Raw genomic sequence first — 21,311 nt, 5'->3', positions numbered from 1 at the left:
TATGACACAAGAAATGCCGTTGCAGACTTCCTCTCGATTGCAAAATTACTGTGCCTTTTATAACAGGTTCCCTGTTTCAACAAGCCTTATACACTCAAGGAAGATATTTCCTCAAGCAGTTCCTAACCTTTCTGGGAACCCATCACAGAAGAAAGAATCTATAAGATTGGCCAGTGGACACAGCACTGCAGCTTGCAGAGTTATGGTTATTTACAGCATCCAACAATCCCCTTGACAGCACGGGTGCAACCCTTTTGTGCTGCTGTCGGTCTAGGCAAACAGAGAAGGGATGGTATCTCTGAAGCCTAAACAATGCACAGGGCTGCATATTAAACAAACAAATGAAAAAGAAATCCCCAGTAACTGGTTGGTGGAAGTGATCCTATGGTTTAAAAAAGGTAATCTAACAGACATCTGTGCCACATCAACACCACTCAGAAAGACAACACTGCCTGCCCTCGAGTGCTGATCCCTTTCCCATTCTAAGTCTGCAAATTCTGGGGAGAATTTCTTGGGTCTAAAACCACTACTATGCTCTGTTGGCATTTTAAGAGCCCCTATTATGAAACAGTCGTTACTGTTTGTTAGCTGCTTAGATACACATTCTCCATTTTCAGTTAGAATGAGCCTCATTACTCTTAAAATGCAATCTGACTTGCATTTGAAAAGGACTTGGACAAATTTAGCAAAGACTCTGCACGCCTCCAGAGGTGGCTGAGTGAACACAGGCACTGTGATCCAGGGGCTGGGGCACTGGACTGGGATACAGAAGACCTGAGTTCTCCTCCCTGCCCTGCCAGTGAGCTTTTGTGTGAGCTTGGGCAAATCACAGCACCCCTCGGTGTCTTTGTTTCCCTTCCCACCGTTTGTCTACCTTATCCATTTACAGCATAAGCTCTTTGAACAAGAGGCAGGGCCAGCTCCCGGCACCAGCGAAGGAAGCAGGTGCCTGGGGCAGCCAACAGAAAGGGGCGGCACTCTGTCCGTTGTTGGGGCGTCACGTCCAGGGCGGCAGCTCGATCGGCCCGCTTCAGTCTTTGGCAGCAATTCAGCGGTGGGTCCTTCACTGCCTGTCTTCATCCTCAGTGGCAGCTCAATTGGGTTTTTCTTTTTTTCTTGCCACTTGGGGCAGCAAAAAAGCTGGAGCCAGCCCTGACCAGAGGTCATCTTGTTCGTGCGTGTACAGTGCCTTGAACAATGAGGGCTAGGTCTTGGCTGAGGCCTCTAGGCACTTTTGTAGTACAAAACTGATACACAGCAATAGTTTGTCTGAAATGCAGTATTCACATACATACAAAACCACATTTTCAAGAGTGGCCACTGATTTGGGGTGAGATACCTCAGCTCAGTTCCTACTGGTTTCAGCTGGAATTGTAAGTGTTCTGAAAAATTAGGCAACTGACAATTACAGCTGAAATCAACCTCAGAAAAATCAGGCCCAGGTGCCCCAACTTGGATACCCAAAAACTGACACCCCAAATCACTGGTCACTTTTGAAAATTTTGACCCTGGCATCTAATCCTGCTGTCACTCAGGTCAATGGTGAGAAAACCTCCCTTTAATATAAATGGAAACTAGATTGTTGAAGAATTTTGAGCACAAAGTAAATAACTTGCTTAATTACAGCCTGTTTTCTTCCACCTGCTGCTGTTGTATGACTTTTCAAAAAGACTAAGTATTTGGGAAGCTTGAAAGGGTAAGTAACAAGTCATTGTGCTATATGAAGACAAAAGTCATTTCAAAACAGGGTACATGTAGAAGTACCCGTCATTCAAAATCTTTGAATAATTTTAATTGAGTTTTGCAGAAACACTCTCCTTTCCTTTCAAAGTAAGTTTGATAATTCCAGGCTAAACAAATGTTACATGTGTGGCCTGATCAATAGTTCAGATCTTAATTCTTACTAGCACAATTTAGCATGCAGTAGCCGGAGAGGGTTCAGTCTGCAGATCAGCTATTCTCATGGTTGTCATCAGAATGAGACCTGTGAAGCACAAAAGAACCAGCCTACTCTTATTACATGTTCTTTTAATAGCAAATTGATTATTCAGCAAAATAAGGCAACATACACTGCAAGATAACAAAAGACAGAAAGATAATACAGAATGTCCAACAACAGCGTTACTGACATAGCCTGTGTGGGGGAACCCTGAAACAGGTGAGATGATCAACAGGAAATCATCAGTATCGTGTGTCCTAGTCTATCCCCCAGCACATGGACAGGCAGAGTAACCCATTATAAAACTGGTTAACAACCACTGTCTATTATGTATATTCATGATGCATTCAACCCCTTTTCCTTATCTGAACTTCCACACCCCACTCATGTTGGGGTTCCTAGTTTCTGTTGGCTAAATAATTATGTGCATCATACTCATTAGCATATTGGTTAATCACTTGCTATAGCATTATTGTAGTTGGATATCTGCAAGTTTCACTGACCCATTTCTTAGCAATCTCCCAAAATAATAATTGGGATTCTGTAGTTTCTTATTTCACCATTTAGCAAATCTGTCACCTGCAACATTTTATCTTGTGACTTTAAGGTCACTCATCAGTTAGTTATTTGGGTCAACCAAAATTCAGGCCTTAGGCCTTGATTATTTTGGCCAACCTATCTGTCTTACAGGCTTGAGGGCCTGCAGCCCCTTGCATTTCAGCATGAATGAATGCTTATATTTTACCTACGTAACCTGAATATACCTTACCACCAGCTACACCAGGTAAAGTTATAAGGGGCTAACAATATGGGATTTAGAAAATGGAACCTAGGTGCAACTTTGACTACGAAGAAGCCACTGCCTTTCTGCAACGATTGTGGGCTCAAACTGGATCATGTAGGTTGAAGAAGGATGCTCTTATTCAGACAAATTTTCAGCAAAAGCACAGGGGAAATACCCTGGGGTGGTTGTTGTTTTTTTTTGGTAGCATGACAAACTACAAAAAGTGCCTCTTTAAATCCTCTCTGTAATTACCTTCATGTTACTACCTTTTGATTTTATCTTTAGAATTTAAAGTAAGAATGCAGAACTGAATGCTCCCATTTAGTTCAGTGACTAACGAAGCACTGAAATATAGATCTTTTATTTCCAAAGCCTTTGTGACTAGTCACTGAATATTACATGACCAGTACTGTGACCCCCAGGCATAGCACTCAATCTGGGGCACATCACACGATCACGGAGAGTACAGTAGCAGCAAGCTGATATATCCTGAAGGATGGCACTTAGTAATTGCCCTTACTCACTCCTTGCCACTCCTATTTTATTTTTGCTGAAAGATGGGAAGATGGAAGTAGGACTTTTAGGGGCACCTTGTGTTAAGAAGCGAATTCAGATATTGATTGGTGTGCTGAAGTATTTTACGTTCCTCTAGTTGCCATTGGTTTGTTGCTTGTGGCCATTCCTCCCCTTCTGCCCATCTTATCTATCTCAGGTACTTGCATGACCTCTATTACCAGAATATCTGAGCACCTCACAATCCTTACTGTATTTATCCTCACAGCATCCCTGTGAGGTAGGGCAGGGGTCAGGGAACAGCTAAGGATCTTGCCCACACAGGAAATCTGTAATAGAACAAGGACTTCAATGCAGGTCTCCCAAGTTCTAGGGTAGTGCTCTAACCACTAGACCATCTTTCTTCTCTGTAGTTAGAACTGTCTTCACAGGACTCTCACCAACATATTCCTCTCTACTCCCTCTGCGCTGCTACCAGCGCATAGCAACCAAGCACTGGACAAAATAATTGACATAATGACAAACCAACAGAGGGAAAACACACCAATGCCACTATGGGCCCCAGATTTATAGACTATACCTCCCTCAGACAGAACCTCTCCTGCACTTTGGCATGAAAACTCTTTCAAGTTTTGCCAATAATCAGGTTATTGAATTGAAATGGTGTCCCGGTCCAACTTCACAGTAAAGGTAGTTGCCTCACATACAGGGGTGCACGGAGTGTCCCAATAGACATACAGGTCTGCTCAGCATCAGCATTGTGCCTAATTTCCCCAGCATCATCTGGAACAAACCAGACCAGAAAGACTTTTGTTCCATCCCCTGTTAAATATCATGCCCAAGATTAGCCTAAGTCAATACCGAAGATCTGGACAACCCCAAACAGATCCATATTCTCAGAGTGGGTCCATCTGTATGGATAATCTAGAAGTGCTGCTTTTAAAAAGAAATGAACAATAAATAAAACAAATTAGATGGGTCAACAAGAATCATAAAAATCAACTTCACCCTAGTTGGGGTTGTTTTTTTTTTTGAGGGGGGTGAGGAGGGAGGTTATTATTCCTGATTTGGTGCTCCAGCTACCACCTCCTACACTGGCCTAGTGCCTGTGACACTCATCGAGTTTGTTAGGCTAGTTATGATACAATCTCCTACTAACAGTTCAACGGACAAGGAACACCAAATATGGACTATTCCATCACAATTTCAGGGCATGTTACAGTATTCTGACAAGTTTTCTTTAAATTAAAGCAAAGTATATGGGGAATTACTCTTTCATTAGCACTAACAGGAGTTACACCTTTTGTCAAAGGGACAAATATATGCTCTTTATGTTCTTATTCAGGATTTCTAAAATTCAACAAATTCAGAACCCTGACTGTCAATATCTGAAATCAACCCAGCATGTGTCTTCCAATAACAAGCAAAAAGCTAAATAGCAACAATTCAGATCCTCAGACATTTCAGAGGCATCCGAGGCATGGAGATCTAAAATAATTTGCTCACATCATTAATACAGAAGTGCAGCCTACGTGGAAACTACAAATTCCAGTATGCACCCCAGCCACTGAGACCAAGAAAGGGCACTGTATAATGGGACATGTGCTCTCTGTATTAAAAGATGGAAATGCCTGTAGTCAGTTCCATTGTATGAAAATAAGATGTGGCCGTTTGGTACGCCAATGTGGTGCTTTGGTGGCACAATGTTTGGTCAATCTTGTTCTAAGAGAAAGGGTCACTCCGTTCAGGCTTTCATTAATTAGAAAGAATTTTCTCACAAAAACAACCCCTGAAACAGTTCTATGGCCAATGTAAAGCTGGACTCAGATTATACTGTATATGAATCTCCTCATTTACACAGAGCGTGACCTATAAGTTGCATTGTGATGAGTTTGCTGTTTCATAAGACTCACCTTGGTCAGAAGAGATTCACTAAGGCAATAGCTAACCATGAATGACTCTTCTGAGACAATAAACCTATAATCTCTAAACAGATTACTTAATTACACTGCATACTCTTCCTTATGGAACAGAGAACTGAGAATTTGATGGAAAATGAAAACAATTCCCCAAAGCCCTTTAAGATACACTTGACTGGATCTGTTCTGTGATGAGTTACATCACAGAAAACCCCTTGGGTGCTGCCAACTCATGTGCTTAGACTACCTCTGAGCCATTTCCCCTGCCAACTTGGGACTTCAGTGCCCTGCCTGGTTTGAGCCAGACACGTTTGCCTGCTACAAACCCAGACCCAGGTCTGAACAATGTCCCACAAAAGCTGCAGGCTAAACTGAAAACAGCTTAAGAAGTGTTCCTGTCTCCAACTCTCAAATGCCCAGCTCCCAATGGGGGCAAACCCCAAATAAAATCAGTTTTACCCTGTATAAAGCTTATACAGGGTAAACTCATAACTCGTTCACCCTCTATAACACTGATAAAGAGATATGCACAGCTGTTTGCTTCCCCAGTATTAATGCATACTCTGAGTTAATAAGTAAAAAGTGATTTTATTAAATACAAAAAGGATTTAAGTGATTCCAAGTAATAACAGACAGAACAAAGTGAATTACCAAGCAAAATGAAATAAAACAAAGTCTACGCCTAATACAGTAAGAAAACTGAATACAGATAAACCCTCACCCTCAGATATTTCAATAAGCTTCTATCACAGACTGGACGCCTTCCTAGTCTGGGCACAATTCTTTCCCCGGTACAGCCCTTGTTCCAGCTCAGGTGGTAGCTAAGGGATTTCTCATGATTGTAGCCCCTTTTGTTCTGTTCCACTCCCTTGTATAGCTTTGCACAAGGCAGGAATCCTTTGTACCTCTCTGGGTTTCCACCCCTTCTTCTAAATGGAAAAGCACCAGGTTAAAGATGGATTCCTGTTCAGGTGACATGATCACATGTCACTGTAAGACTCCAAGCCTTCATTCCTCCCAGCCTGACTTACAGGAAGGCCTGCAAGCAAACAAAGCCATCCATAGTCAATTGTCCTGGTTGAGGAGAGCCATCAAGATTTCAAATCACCATTAATGGCCCACACTCTGCATAATTACAATAGGCCCTCAGAGTTATATTTCATATTTCTAGTTTCGGACACACAGAATGATACATACATACAAATAGAATGACCACATTCAGTAGATTATAAGCTTTGTAAAGACACAAGAGACATTTTGCATGAAGCATATTCCAGTTACATTATATTCACATTCATTAGCATATTTTCATAAGGTCATATGTTCACTGAAAAGAATGATGTTACTTCCACATACAATTATCCTCCATATCCATTTGAACAGGGAAAAGAATATCAACTCACCACTGACCATAAGAATTCTGAGGGCACTTCAGAACAAAGAACACTTAACAGGATGGTTGAGAGCGGGAGACTATCCTGGAAAGCAGTGAATCTGGAAAAAGATTTGGAGGTCATGGTGGATAATCAGCTGAACATGCGTTCCCAGTGTGATGCTGTGACTAAAAGGGCCAATGTGATCCTTGGATGCATAAACAAGGGAATCTCAAGTACAAGAAAAGAGTTTATTTTATCTGTATTTGGCACTGCTGCAATTGCTGATGGAATTCTGTGTCCACTTCTGGCATCCACAATTCATAAGGGATGTAGATAAACTGGAGAGGGTTCAGAGAAGAGCCACAAGAATGAATCAAGGATTAGAAAATATGCCTTAGAGTGATAGCCTCAAAGAATTCGCTCTATTTATCTTAAAGAGAAGGTTATGAGGTGGCTTGATTACAGTCTATAAGTATCTACCTGGGGAACAATTATTTAATAATAGGCCTGTCAGTCTACCAGAGAAAGGTGTAACACACACAATCAAGTGGCTGGAAGTTGAACCTAGACAAATTCAGGCTGGAAATGAAGTATATATTTTAACAGAGAGCACAATTAACTATTGAAACAATTTAGCAATGGTTGTGGTGGATTATATGTCACTGACAATATTTAAATCAAAATTAGATATTTTCTAAAGGATCTGTTTGAAGAATTGTTTTGGGGAAGTTCTATGGCCTGTGTTAGAAGGGAGGTCAGACTAGATGATGACAATAGTCCCTTCTCATCTTGGAATCTATGACTCTAGAAGAGCTGTCACCACGTCTGTTCTTTGAGGTAGATGAAAAAGAGGTTGCAGTAGGTATGGGTTTGTCAAACTTTGAAAATCAGTTGAAGTTAAGAAGCCAGGCTCACAGAAAATCTATGGCAGGGGGTAGGCAACCTATGGCACGGGTGCCGAACGCGGCATGCAAGCCAATTTTCAGTGGCACTCACACTGCCCGGGTCCTGGCCACCGGTCCGGGGCGGCTCTGCATTTTAATTTAATTTTAAATGAAGCTTCTTAAACATTTTAAAAACATTATTTACTTTACATACAATAGTCTAGTTCTATATTATAGACTTATAGAAAGAGACCATCTAAAAACATTAAAATATATTACTGACACGCAAAACCTTGAATTAGAGTGAATAACTGAAGACTCAGCACACCACTTCTGAAAGGTTGCTGACCCCTGATCTATGGTGATAAATATTATGCAGAGTCTTACTTAAAAGTGATGCATTTGAACCCAACTCAGGTCAGTAATAAGTGAGAATAAAGACACTTATCTGAAAGCTATTTGATTATCATGACTTAAGTCAGTGGTCTGAGTACAGCTCCTAGAGCATATGTTTACATCACAAACTACCACCATGGATTGCACTTGTTTCTGGTAGTGTCAGCAGAGAGGGACCATTTTGAGTGGACATGGAAAATGAACCACCCTCTCACTATTGGAGACAGTCCTTCCAAATCAAGGCTGATGCATGTAAGCAACGTAGGATTCTACTCTGGCCCATGTTATCCATGTTCTTTGGACAAAATGAAAATCTGTCTCCAGAACTGTCAATCTGCCATTGTTCATGAGCAGGTTCCATGTTAATCCCATCTAGATTTCCAGGACAAGGCTCAGATGATGCCAAAATACTAAAGTACAAGAAAGTCTGGACTGATCTATACCTAGTCCAAGGATTATTGGAGAATCAGCTAAAGGCACAAGAGGACATAAGCCATCATTTTCAATGAACAGTTCCAGAGGGAAGACTGCCTGAGGTTGAGGCTACCACACAGCACCAAAATCAGTGCCAGTCCCAATCCAGTATATAGTGCTCATATCACTAAGTTAAAGGGTGAAAGACTACAAAGTACAACCTGATTAACCTACCTACTGAGGGCACTGGACAAAGATGTAGTCACACCCTCTCCAACTCAGCTCTGAATTTTGGACCACTCTATTATATTAGAAAGTTTTTTGCAATGTTTTGTACGAATGCTGAGAAACAAAACTACCCATCACACTGTGTTTTGTGACAGACACAATTAGCTTTAGCTAGGAAGATAGTAGTGCAAACAGTATTTCTGGGGTATGTATCAAGTGCAGTACAGCTACAAGCACCAACAGCTATGCTCTCATTCTATTCCTGCACTGGATGCTTAAAATTAGGCTCCTACATTTATAGCGAGGAGATATTAAAGGAGACACTTTCTGTTTATTACTAAAGTGGAAGTTAAGCAACAGTAATATATTTCTGTCTTTTTGCAAAGTGACACATTCACCTTAAAGATATATTTTTTAAAAACCTCCCTGAGTATGTTTCCCCCGATTTATGTAAACTCCTCAAGCAATTCAGATTCCATTACCTTCACTTCATCTTCAATTGGTTTTGGAAAGGGAGGGAGAGAGTATTATACTTTTCAGACATTCAACTCCTGTATAATATTACAACAGCAGGCCAGGAGACAATCACCTAAACCTACAAAACCAGAATTTTAAAACCATGTTCTTAAAAAGGAATACACAAGGCTCCCTTAAAATGTCCTTACTTCTGTTATTCAGACCTCTGATTTTAAGAATTGAAAAAAAAAACAAAAACAAAACTTATTTTTCACCATGGATGCATTTGTATTTCACTCACCTTTGGCAATTAAAGTAGGTTAATTTCATTTTTGTTTTAGTCTGCCCAGTATCAACTTGACACCTCTACAGAGCAAAGTCTACCATATATGGGATAGCACTCTGACTGTGTGTTATAACATTGTCTTTCCTGGGTAGACCGGACCAAACTGCTCTGTGGAATCATGTTATAGTTCAGCAAGACCAAGGGTTGCACTCAGCCTGGCTGCCTCCAGGAGCTGCAAATTGCACCTTCCTGCAGGAATGAAGCTTGCTACACTTCACTAGAAGTTGTGAATAACTGATTTTTCAGTTCACTAGCAATTCTGAAAATATGTTTTTCTTTCTATTTGTTTCGGGTCAGCCTGAAACCAAAGTTTTTCTGAATTTTTGGCAAATTGAAAAGTTAGAAAAATATGTTTCAGGTTGAATGTTTCATTCTGATTTGGGGCGTTAAGTTTTTTAAAATAAAAGCAAAGGAAATGAAGGGCTAGATTCACAAAACTGAGGTGGTGATGGCAGCAGTGCTCCCTTATACACAATGGCCTAGTGGTTAGGGACTCACCTGCAATGTGGGAGAACCAGGAGATCTGTGTTCAAGGACCTGCTCCAGAAGTGGGATTCAAACCTGGGTCTCCCCCACATATCAGGTGAGTGTCCTAACCACTGGGCTATTTCCAGAGGGGAGACGGGGGGGGAGCAGCCATGCCTCACCACCATTTCCATCATTTACTGAATGGTGCCTCCGCCTCTTTGTGAATCTAGCCTGAAAAAAAACAAAGTGTTTCATTTTGGAAATGTCAGAATGGTTAACTGATATTTCTGGAAAAAAAAAAAAAAAAAAAAACCTGAAAAAATTCACCAAATCCACGCAACTTCTCATAATGTTTCATTCAACCCTCATTTGTGTTTTTCAGTGACAAAAGTTTGGGCAGAAAAATTTTCCCCAGGTCTACATTTTTCTCCCTCTGGGCACCCACTGCAGTAAAGCAGGGTCATTTCCCAATGGGGCACCAAAGGATTTTAAACGGATTCATTTTCTTTTTCCCTTTGATATCACAATGACCTTACTTAAGAGTTTTCTGAGCTGCTGACCTGACTTTCTCTGTCACTTATACCAGGGTGCCCAACCTATCGCCCACCTGAGCATTTCGTAAGATCAGCAGCCTGCTTCAACACAATATACTAATGGCCGATTCATTAGCATTTTGTTGTCATGTTTACATTATTTTAGTTTACATAAATGTGTACATAGAAACAACCTATCTAAATACATACGAAACAAACTGAACTATAAATCAATACAGGTGACTTTAAATTTGTAGAATCTGTTTGGCCCACCCAAGGTTGTGCTTCGGTTTACACAGGAGGGCCACATAAAGTCTGGCCACCACTGACTTTTGCAATCATAACTGGAACACCAGTCATTAATAACTTTGCTTTATTACAACCCAATTTCTTCAATATAGCCTACGTGCAAGACTTCAATTAATTTGCCTATGTGAAAAGTTTCACCTCTCTGTATTTATTCCATTGCAGCTGAAGCTAGACAAGTGAGGGGAATTAACCACAGTAAAAATTTACCACGGGTTGTGATAGATTCTCCATTACAGACACTTAAATTCAGATTGGATGTTTTGCTAAAAGAGATGTTCTAGTTCAAACAGGAATTACTTCAGTGAAGTTCTGTGGCCCGAGCTATACAGTCGGTCAGACTACACGATCACAGTGGTCCCTTCTGGCCTTACAACGGTTTAGTCCTTAAGGACAAAGGAAAGGTTGATACAGATGCTGAATTTCTTAAAAGGACACCATTTTTAATTGATGTTAATTGCTTTATGAGTTAACAGACTGCCTTGTAAATTCTGAGAAAATTCATTCTGCACTATGTCCTCCAACTTCAGCCAAGACAAATTTAGGGAAGGGGATGTTATGATGAGATGGGCCACATGCCCTGTAAGCAATTTGTGACTGCTAGTAACAAATATCTCCAATGGGACAATAAATAAGGAGGGCTCTGAGCAAATTCTTCCCCAGATGTCTGGATGGTGGGTTTTGCCCACATGCTCAGGGTTCAACTGATTGTCTTATTTGGAGTCAAGAAGGAATTTCCCCACAGGTCAGACTGTCAGAGATCCTGGGATGGCGGAGGGGTGGGAGGTGCAAAGAGGCGGTTGCCTTCCTCTGCAGCATGGGGCACAGGTCACTTGCAAGTCTGAACCAAAATAAATGATGGATTCTCAAATCTTGATTTAAAAGAATACAAGTTACAGAGAACATCAGTAACTTAGCCAGAGGTTATGAGTTTATAAAAGGAATGGGTGGGTCAGGTGCCTTGGTCTGCAATGTGAAGGAAGTCTGACTACATGATCAAGATGGTCCCTTCTGGCCTTAAAGTGTATGAGTCTATATTGGATTAAAAATACAATATAAAGAGATTGAATCTCTGCTTTAGCAAAATGGAATTCATCCTTAACTACAAAGAAGTGGCCAGCACCTCCATGCTACATCTATGAGATTTACACTAACATCTAGGTGCCAAATACCGCTGGAAGACTCCCATAGAGGTGTGTGCAAAAGACGCACTGGGCAAGATTAAAAAAAAATGGGTGCCTTAAAAAGTTAAACTCCTGGATTCGTATTTCAGCTCCTAAAAAGACCCTAACTTTTAAAATGACTGAGCACCCAACGGCTTCCATTGAAGTCGAGTATGAACAACTGGATGCTCAGCATTTTTGAAAACAGTGTCACTGATTTATTTAGTGCCTCACTATTAACGTAGGAGCTTAATTTTAAACATCCATTTTTTAAGTCTTCTTGGCCCCTGTTCTTTACCATCCCTTTGGTTCAGCTGCTTTTACCGGGGATTTGTATATATTCATTCACCTCCTCTGGGCCAAAGGATTGGCCAAATGTTTGAGGACAGTAAAATGGCAGGTTCCAATACATGCTCATCACCTGTAAAATTTAATTTAGTTTACATTTTTTTTTTGACAGCCTTGTCATTGAGTTGTAGTCGTGCAGGACAGCATCCTAAAAACACTCCAGAAATTTCTATTATTTTTGGGCAATTTTTTTTTAAAAGAAAAAGAAAAAAAAATGAAAAGAAACCACAAAACCCAACATCTCAAGAGATATGTAAAACAACAAAAAAAAAGGACATGATCTTATTATTGGTCTGAGACCATGTCTGTCAAGTTCCAACTGCGGCTAATTTTTATGGCTGAGTTATAAACTCCCTGAAAATATTGGTGTGCACTGGAAAGCATGACAGGCCCATAACTACAACAGCATGAATGGGGCTCTTACAATAAACCAATGAAATGGAATTTTAAATGAACTGCCATAAAAAGGTTATTTACCTCCTAGGAGCTCAGCCCTGGAGTTGTACCCTGGATTACTGTGCTCCATAACGCAGCAGCCAGCGTAACAAATAGATATAATCACTTTCCCGAGAGCCCAGGAGGTTTTTTATAGCACTCTTACAAGAAGGGTTATAAGATGCAGTAAAGGGTGGGTCATGCTATGTTATGCTGGACGGGAACCTGCATAAAAGGCTTGATCCTGCACTGGCAATGGTGGGAGCAGAATTAGGCTCTCGCTTTGCACAGGACCAGATTTCCAGTTAGACACATTAGGCATGTTCTTTGGGGTGCCAGTGTTCTAGGGGTGTCTGAGGAGACAAAACAGTTTTGGGTTAGAACTCTGGACTGGGAGGGTTAAAAATGCATACAAGCTCTCTTGCAGATGGCCGGGCTCCTAGCATGGGTTGGTGGCCACCCAGTGTGTGGGGCTGGGGCAGGGTGAGCATCTGAGTCAGCCCACCTGGGGGCACTGTGAGCCATGGCCGGGTGGGGTGGCTGCTGAAGGTGCTGGGAGTGTCCAAGAGCCTTTCCAATCTTGGCCGCCCTGCTGCCTCTGCCCCGTGCCGGGGAGGAAGAGGTAGGGACTTGGCCAGCGCCCTATTCACTTTCATGGGCAGAGCCAGAGCATGGCTCCTGTGCCAGGCTGCAGGAGGGATAGAAGTCACCTGGGCACCATTCACCCTAGGGAGAGGTACAGTCAGGGCCAGCTCCAGCATTTTTGCAGCCCCAAGCAGCAAGAAAAAGAAAGAAAGCAAGAAAGCCACGATCGGCGGCACTCCAGCTTCACTCTTTGGTGGCAATTCGGCAGCAGGTCCTTTCCTCCGAGAGGGATTGAGGGCCCTGCAGCCAAATTGCCACAGAAGACCTGGACATGCCGCCCTTCTCCATTGGATGCCCCAAGCACCTGCTTGCTGCGCTGGTGCCTAGAGCAGTCCCCCTTTGCACCTTGCCTGGGGCGAGTGGCCCCAGCTCAAGCTAAGAGCGCTGTATGTGGCAGAGGGTCTCATGCCTTCCTGGGGAGGCCTTGTTTATATTTCTTTTTGTTTCATGTTTTATAGACAACATGGAGGTCAGCTATAGGCATGGGGGTGGGGCGGGCACTGAAGATGCTGTGCCTGGGGTACATAAGGTGTAAATCTGTCCTAGGCTCTGCAAAGCGTCTAAGAGTTCTAAGTTCAGAGTTCTCACTTTTCCCAGCACTGTATAACTCCATCCATTCCCAATACAGGATTGCCAATTTCAAGAGATCAAAAATCATCAGATGGACTCCCCGAAAATCAGGAGATTGACCCAAAAAATCAAGACGACATTTAAGGGGGGGGGGGAGAAAGATTATATGGCATATTTTAGGTCAGTCTCCTGATTTCTGAACTACCCCTGCTCATACCCAGGATGTGTGCATGTGACAATCAGTGTTGCTCACTGTCCAACATGTACTGGATAAGGTGATTTTGGCCCCTGCTACAGGAGCTCTCACCCCCACATCTACCCATCTCCTGCCCAACAATTAATCCTGTCTCCCAGCTCCCTCACCAGTTCTGTCCCCACACAACCCTTCCTCAATTCAGTCCCTCCAGCTCCCATCATCACCACCCTTCAGTTCAGTTCCCTACTCCATGAACCCCCTGCCTGCCTTAGTTCACCCTCACAGCACTCACCCCCTCTGCTCGGAACCCACCATCAATAGAGCTCCCCACCCTATCAGCCCCCACCTCCTCACTTCAGCACCCTGGCCATAGTTCAGCCTTTCCAACCTCAACTCTGCCTCTCTCAGGGTTCATCAGTGGGGTCCCCTCTCCTACTCCCCAGGCTGGCAGGGAAGCAGCCACCCAGAGCTGATGGGAGCCCCTCCTCGCAGGCTCTGGCTACTGCCAGTCCCCGGCAGCGGGGACAGAGGAGGCTGACAGCGATTTCTAAGTAAAACTAAGCCTCACTCATGATCTCACGATAGAACTCTCCAATGTTAGAATCCTGACATTTGAGAGTTCTACCATGAGATCATGAGTGAGGCTTAAATTTTACTTAGAAATCACATTATTGTGATAAATTCACAAGAGTTGGCATGTCTGCCAATATTTCTGCCCTCATCTCCTTCTCTACCTCCCCTTGTTTCTTTCAATTTCATCAAGTTTTCTTCCAACTGTTCCCTTTGTCTTTAACCTACTCTACACTCACTCCCTTCTTTCCCAACACTCATATATCTTAACAGCCTATCATTTAATGCATGCAAGCGTCCAAATTCCAGAATGAGACCAAAGATCTACTTATTCAAGCCCTGATTCAGCACGGTGTTTAAGCACCTGCCTGACTTTTGAGCAAGAGAATCATCCCACTAACTTCATACATTGCTGACAGGCAATTTTAAGGACTTTCAGATGCTTCTCTGAAGCCTCCAAGAACATCACCTGCACCACCAAGCCAAGCACATACCCTCTCGCTTTGCCACTGTAACCCCCTATCCTGTTTTCCCCTCGTGAGTCAGAAGTGTATGGGAGAGCTTCTGCTCCTCCCTCAGTTAGCAGGAGACACAGAAAAGGGAAGGGCTCTCTAGTCCCTGACAATAGCAGGAGCAGGCCCACTGCTTGATCCAGCAGCTTCTCTTCTAGGCCCTGCTACATTTAAGATTTAGTACTCTGGGAGAAGTTATTTTAGATTATTGCTTGCTGTTGCTTTTTTATGGCTCTCTGGATTATCCAAGCATACATATCAACAGAGGCAAAGGGGCAGTTAATAGTATTTTTGGCTCCTTGGGCCTTTCCCACCTTTGATCATCTATATATTACACAGGTCTATTATTGGTCAGCAACAGAGCATTTCACCATTACATTATTCAAATGTCTATTTCTTGTTTCCTAGGAAAAGAAATTTTAATTATAATGCTACCTTATACTAAAACAACACCTTCTACCTCGGGATCTCAAATGCAGCACTTTCTTTAGCATATTGTAAGATAAGTATTGTTAGAGGGACAGCAAGGCACAGAGAAGTTAATCATGTTACCCAACTTCACACAAGATGCCATAGGTGAAACAGGAATCGAACCCTCCCAGTCCAGAGCTCTAACCCAAAACATTTGTGTGTCCTCAGACGCTTGTTTGCAGGCAAATGAATTTTTCAAGGAGAATAAGCAGAGCAAGAGGGAGAGAAAGACAGGAGACAGATAACATGAACCATGGAACTTTTCAACTTTGTGCTCCTGTTGACTAGATCCAAAAAGAAAGAATACAAGATTTATGCCCCTCCACTCACTCTGAACTTTTAATCAAAGAAGCTGAGGCAGAACCTGCTACCATTCATGCCTTAATATCAAAGTAAAACACAGGGCAAGTGTCTTATAGTCTTTTAAATGATTTTTTGCCACAGAAACACTGTAGTGAATTCCATTTCATAGCGAGCCTTGTGGTAGTAGAATACACTCGGTGACTGGATAACGCCTTAACAGCCATTTGAGACCTACTGTAATTAGAGTGACATCATCATCTCTACTACACAGTGTGATTATTTTTGCCACACTTTCAAGAGCAACACACTCACACAACAAAGGGATGGATTCCCCTCAATATGGGGGAAGACACTTGTTTTAGGGATGTCTAATGAAAATTGATACCAACTGCAAGATTTTAGGAAGAAGTAACTTGCACTATAAAAACTTGGCAATAAAATCCAACTCAAAATTGAAAAAGGTTTAGTTTCAATGAATGACACCATTTAACACAGCCAGAGAAAGAAAGAGTCCAATTCTGTGAGTTATTATATGGTCTCATTGTAGTCAATGGGAGTTAAGAGCACTCAGCAATTTTCAGGATCAAGCCTTCAGGAATTAGTCCCTGAAATCAATTAATCAGATTCTCAGACAGGGTAAACTGGGTTACCTCCAAATGACTTCAGTGGAACTACACAGATTTATAGCAGTTGAAGATCTAGCCCATTATGACTACACAGACAAGTAAAATGAGCAGAATTTGGCTTTTATTATGGAAGATCATTAAAACTAGTTTCTTGAGCTTTTAAATTATGGGATTACACTTAAAATAGTCTAAGTTCTTCACTTATGAGATTTCTACTGGGATTTTGGAAGGGTTCATAAGCAATAAAGGAAAATAGAAATAAAAAGAACAGGAACTAGTTTATAGTTAGTGACAAATGCCATACATCAAGCAACTAGTTGCGGTGCTTGAAATTAAGAGTGTCCTGTGCAAGCAAGCTTTGCAATATAAGAAAACTCAGTATACAATATGGTACACTGAGTATCCATTCTCTCTTCTTCCTGCTGCATCCTGATGAGATTCTCTAAGCTTTGAGCAGCAATATATATGGAAGATTGGGCTAGCTCATGCATTGCCCTGGCGATGAAGGTCCAATGTCATGGCTATTTCATCACAAACATGCAACGTTGTAGGTCTATACTTGTAGGCCATTAGAGTCTTCCCACTGTTTGTCTGACTATAATTTTGCAGGCTGGAGTAAAGTGCAGAAATGCAATATCCTAGAAAAAGATATACATCGATAGAGAGGTTCTGGTTATAACTTTGTCATCTCTCTCAACAAATCTAGACATAACAGGAGTATCTCTATTGGTATGGTCACATTTTCAACATGGTGATTGAGCTGCACAATTCCCATTAACATTATACTAACTAGTCCTCACATGCTAACTTGCACGATTGTACCCTTACTCATGTGACGAGCTAGGCAGGAAATGGTTTTCGAATTGGGATGAAAAGTTACAATCTCCAAAATTTTCACAAAGGTAGTTTGAAAACATTTTTGGTTTGGATCAGTTGAAATGTTTCATTTTGATTTCAACTATTATTTATTTATACTATAATTACCTTAAATTTTGAAATGAAAAGCCATTTCAAGCCAGATAACTGGAATTTGTTGTTTGGAAAACATTGAGTTTCACTAGTTCTAAAACTCTTTCCTTCCCCCTCCCTCGCAAAACTTTTTTCAAGTAAAAAAAAAGTGTCAAAACTGACCCTTTCCCAAGATAGGTTTACAGTTCAAAGAACTGGCATTTTCTGATTATAAAACATTTAGCTAAAAAATTCCCAGCAAGTGCTATTCATCTGATCAGCCCAAGCTCACACAATGGAACTTCTCTCAAGACAGTGCTAAAGAATCATGGTGTTGAGATTCATACTATTGCAAATGTTTCAATCTCCCTCCCACCAACTAAAAAGCAGCATTTTGGCTACAACTTTAAAAAAAAAAGTCAACATTTTTATTACTATAAGTCCCCATTTTCAACAAATTTAACTATCAGGCCCAAAGTTAATTAGTAGTATCTCTTTAACTGTATACTACTAATAAATACATAGGCCAAATAAAAACTGCAAAACACCAAATGCTGATCAGTAACTGTCCATTATTTCTATTACAGTAGCACCTGGAGGCTACAGTCAGGGATTGGGGCCCCATTATGTTAGATGCTGTAGAAACATGTAGTAATGATTATTTTCCTATTTATTTGTGGCTGTACATACAATAGGGGATGATCCCTGCCCCACAGAGATCACAGTATAAGGGCAGATGCACACACAGGTAATACAGAGGTCAGGGAAGAGGAACGCAAAAGGGATTTTCAATGCAAGTCAAGGAGATTCACTATAAGTAGCACAACAGTAGTAAGTATTTAAGAAGGACTTAAAAATGGAGAGGGTTAGGGCCTTGTATGTGTGCTGAGGAAGGTCAACACCACATTTAGGCCACCTGGAAATAAAAGAAGGCTTGAATGTTTCAGAGACTTACAATCTAAAGCACTGATCCTGCAGTGAGCTACATACTGGCACATGGGTCCAACCACATGGAGCTCATAAGCGGATCAGGGCCAAGGTACAAATACCGTATCAAGCTAGGTTTAAAATAAGGTTGAAATAGACTCATAGACTCATAGGTCAGAAGGGACCAATTGATCATCTAGTCTGACCTCCTGCACAAGGCAGGCCACAGAACCCCACCCATCCAATTTTATAACAACCCCTAACCCAGGACCGAGTTATTGAAATCCTCAAAATTGGTTTGAAGACCTCAAGCTGCAGAGAAACCACCATAGTTTTGCATATCAGGAACATCTGTTGAATAGCAGCTGTTCTTTCTTTCAGTCTTATTACTCAATACTGTACGGTTATAGCTGCTATCCATTAACGTAACCAGATTCAAATGATTTCATAATATGAAAGACTTGGGTTAAGGAAGAATTTCACTGCATTTAGGTTTGTAGGTTACTCAGATTTCAACCCTGGATTCTTATTTCACAATCACAACACATTTCCCCAGTAACTGGATTAAGCAATATTTATTTCCTCTCAAGTAATATTAGCTCTTTTTAATATTTACTTCATAGTCAATACTAAGTAGCTAAAAATAGGGAAGAAAATCTTTTGATTAAAAAAAGTCATTGTGTTCTTACTAGACCCTGGCAAGCAGTATGAAACCACTTACTCAGAAAAGGGAGGTGTCTGATTCATAAGGGGAAAAAAGCTATATAAAAAGGATCAATCATTTGACAGCCATGTGATCTCAAGAACCAGGGGGGGGAAAAAGTACATATCTGGTTTATATTCCAAAATCTAGGAAAAATAATATTTATTTTATTTAAAAAAAATAGTTTATCCACATTGTGCCTTTGAACCAGTTTCCTCCAAGGGCATTTCAGACAATAGAGTGAACTGATCTCTTTAGTTCTTAGCCTAGTTAGACTAAAATTAGGCCCATTTCTGGAACAAAACAATATCCCTAGGGCACACAACAGGTTCCCAGTAGCAATTATGGCTGGCAGTATATTACAAACCAACAGACTTTGATTTAGTCTACAGGCTTTTTATGAAAAAAGGGCTCCTGCTCCCACTGCAGTCTGGAAAGCAATGGCACACAGCTAGCTTTGTTCATCTTAAAGCTTCCATTCTTCCAAGGAGATAAGAAGATAAATGCTATTTCTCGGACTCTTACAGATTGCAAAGGATTGTTTCTACAGGATGTGATTATCTCATCACTTAACCAATACATATACAAAAGCAGATACGCATTTCTTATAATAGGGACTTTCGGTTTCCATTGACCACCACCCAGTGACAGAAAAAAGGGGGACTGGAGGTAGGGGAGTTCACAGACGGATCAGGTTTGTGTGGTATACTAAGCCTAGGGAAATCACACACTACACAACATATAGTAATTCCAACCTGTTACCTTATTGCATCACAAGGAATTACTCAATACTGGGGCCATAGTAATAAGCCACCAGAAACACTCCCTTCCCCCTCCCCCTCAGCCTCTTTGTACCTGTAGGAAATGCTCCACCGACCAACAGACTCACTACTAACCGGGACCTACAAAGATCAGAAGCAAGCGCTGCCCTTTCTAACCTGCCCCAGCCGTTAGCAGGAGTCCTGGCTAGTATGGTTAGGGGAGGGCTTCGCATGCCGCACGAGCACTGGGATCAGATGGGGGAGACTGAGCCCGGGGCGAGGTGCCGAACAGCCCCTGCATTTCCCGCGTGTGCGCTCGCTCCGGGGCGCGCTGGCTGCAGGAGGCGCCCGGCAAAGGGCTAACTTTCTTCCCTCCCCCGCGGCTCGCTCTGCGGACTGGCGCTTCCCACCCACTCCCTTCCCCCGGTTCCCGGCTCGCTCTGCAGGGGCAAGATACGAGCAGGCAGCAGCAGCAGCAGCCGCACCCCCGGGACTCACCCAGCCCGCTGATCTCCTGGCGGATGTTAATGCGGTTCCTTTCCTCCACTATCGCCCGCAGCATCTGCTGGAGCGATCGGTCCAGGTCTCCGTTCGCCTCCTCTTCTCTCTGCCCAGCCCGGCCGAAACTCTTGAGAGATGCCATGCTAGGGCCACCGCAAATGATTTCATCTCAGTCTGCCTCCGAGCTCAGACTGCAGGACTGCCCCCTCCCCACCCCACCGCACAGAAAACACGAGCTCCTAGGCAGATAATGGGTGCGGCAAGAGACTTGCGGGGTGAAGGGGACCGGATACTTTTTGGTTTAGGAGATGAGAATGTTTTAAGAAAATAATAATAATAATCCCGATCCTGCCGTTGGCTGTGCTGCTGGTGGGGGAGGGTTATGCCCTTTGTAATGCCAAAGCTTCTTGGAATGTTTCCGAGTCCTTATCATCTACCCGCTGGAAATATCGGGTTTAACCCCGCTTCTTGCTGCGGATCGATTGCAATTTGCTCCAATTTACCTAGGAGGCACTTCCGCCTCCCATAGCCGAGGAGCTGGGGCTGCTTGCCTATGACACTTCCTGAAACAAGGAGCCAGCAGAGGCGATTTAAAGAGGCATCAGGCAATTCTCCACCAATGACCGCAAAGAGCGGATGTGTGACAAGGAGAAAGGGGGCGGGGAGGGCTGCAGGGCGGGGTTTGTTTGCAGTCATCATGACAAGCTGAGATGCCTCCCCCTCACTCTTTGTATCTCTGCTTTTGCAATTAACCATATGCATGAATATAGCTATAGAAGTAAAGGTGCTGGCCATCGGTAGTAGATACGCCCCTTTGACTGCCTCTTGGCCACTAATCCATTTCCATCAGGACTTGTTCTAACATTTCCAAAGCCAGGGTAGCTTCAAACAGTTATTTTAAAGCAAACTACCATGTCTAGTACCCCCATTGTACTAGACATGGTACAAACATGAAACAAACAAACAAAAATCCCTGCCTCAAAGAATTTACAATCTAAGTATAAGAAAGAGGACAGGAGCCTACAGGCGCACCCATGGGGGAGTGCAAGGAGACAATAACACAACAATAC

The 21,311-nt window shown here is 42.3% G+C and overlaps 1 protein-coding gene and 1 long non-coding RNA gene across 7 annotated transcripts in view; both read right to left on the bottom strand.

Annotated features, from left to right (window-relative positions):
* Nucleotides 1-20,832, bottom strand: part of LOC115638087 (uncharacterized protein KIAA0930 homolog) — a 137,385-nt gene extending 116,553 nt beyond the window's left edge. For 5 of the 6 annotated variants that reach the window (XR_003997397.1, XM_030539676.1, XM_030539696.1 and 2 more), the window contains exon 1: nt 20,239-20,832. Coding sequence is in view for 4 of the 6 variants with exons in the window: in XM_030539676.1 (XP_030395536.1) it covers nt 20,239-20,383 (145 nt within the window). In the remaining 2 variants the exon portion in view is untranslated. The remainder of the gene's footprint in view (nt 1-20,238) is intronic. The other variant, XM_030539700.1, reaches the window with a different exon arrangement.
* Nucleotides 1,117-20,105, bottom strand: LOC115638135. The gene is made up of 2 exons (XR_003997398.1): nt 19,835-20,105; nt 1,117-1,984 (listed from the first exon to the last, which is right to left on the bottom strand). It is a non-coding gene; the product is annotated as an uncharacterized LOC115638135 (long non-coding RNA).
* Nucleotides 20,833-21,311: the final 479 nt, after the last annotated feature.

The sequence above is a fragment of the Gopherus evgoodei genome, chromosome 1, assembly GCF_007399415.2.
Source record: "Gopherus evgoodei ecotype Sinaloan lineage chromosome 1, rGopEvg1_v1.p, whole genome shotgun sequence".
NCBI classification, from domain to species: Eukaryota; Metazoa; Chordata; order Testudines; family Testudinidae; genus Gopherus; species Gopherus evgoodei.
Note: the sequence above shows the minus strand (reverse complement) of the source record. Positions and strands in the feature narration are given on the sequence as shown.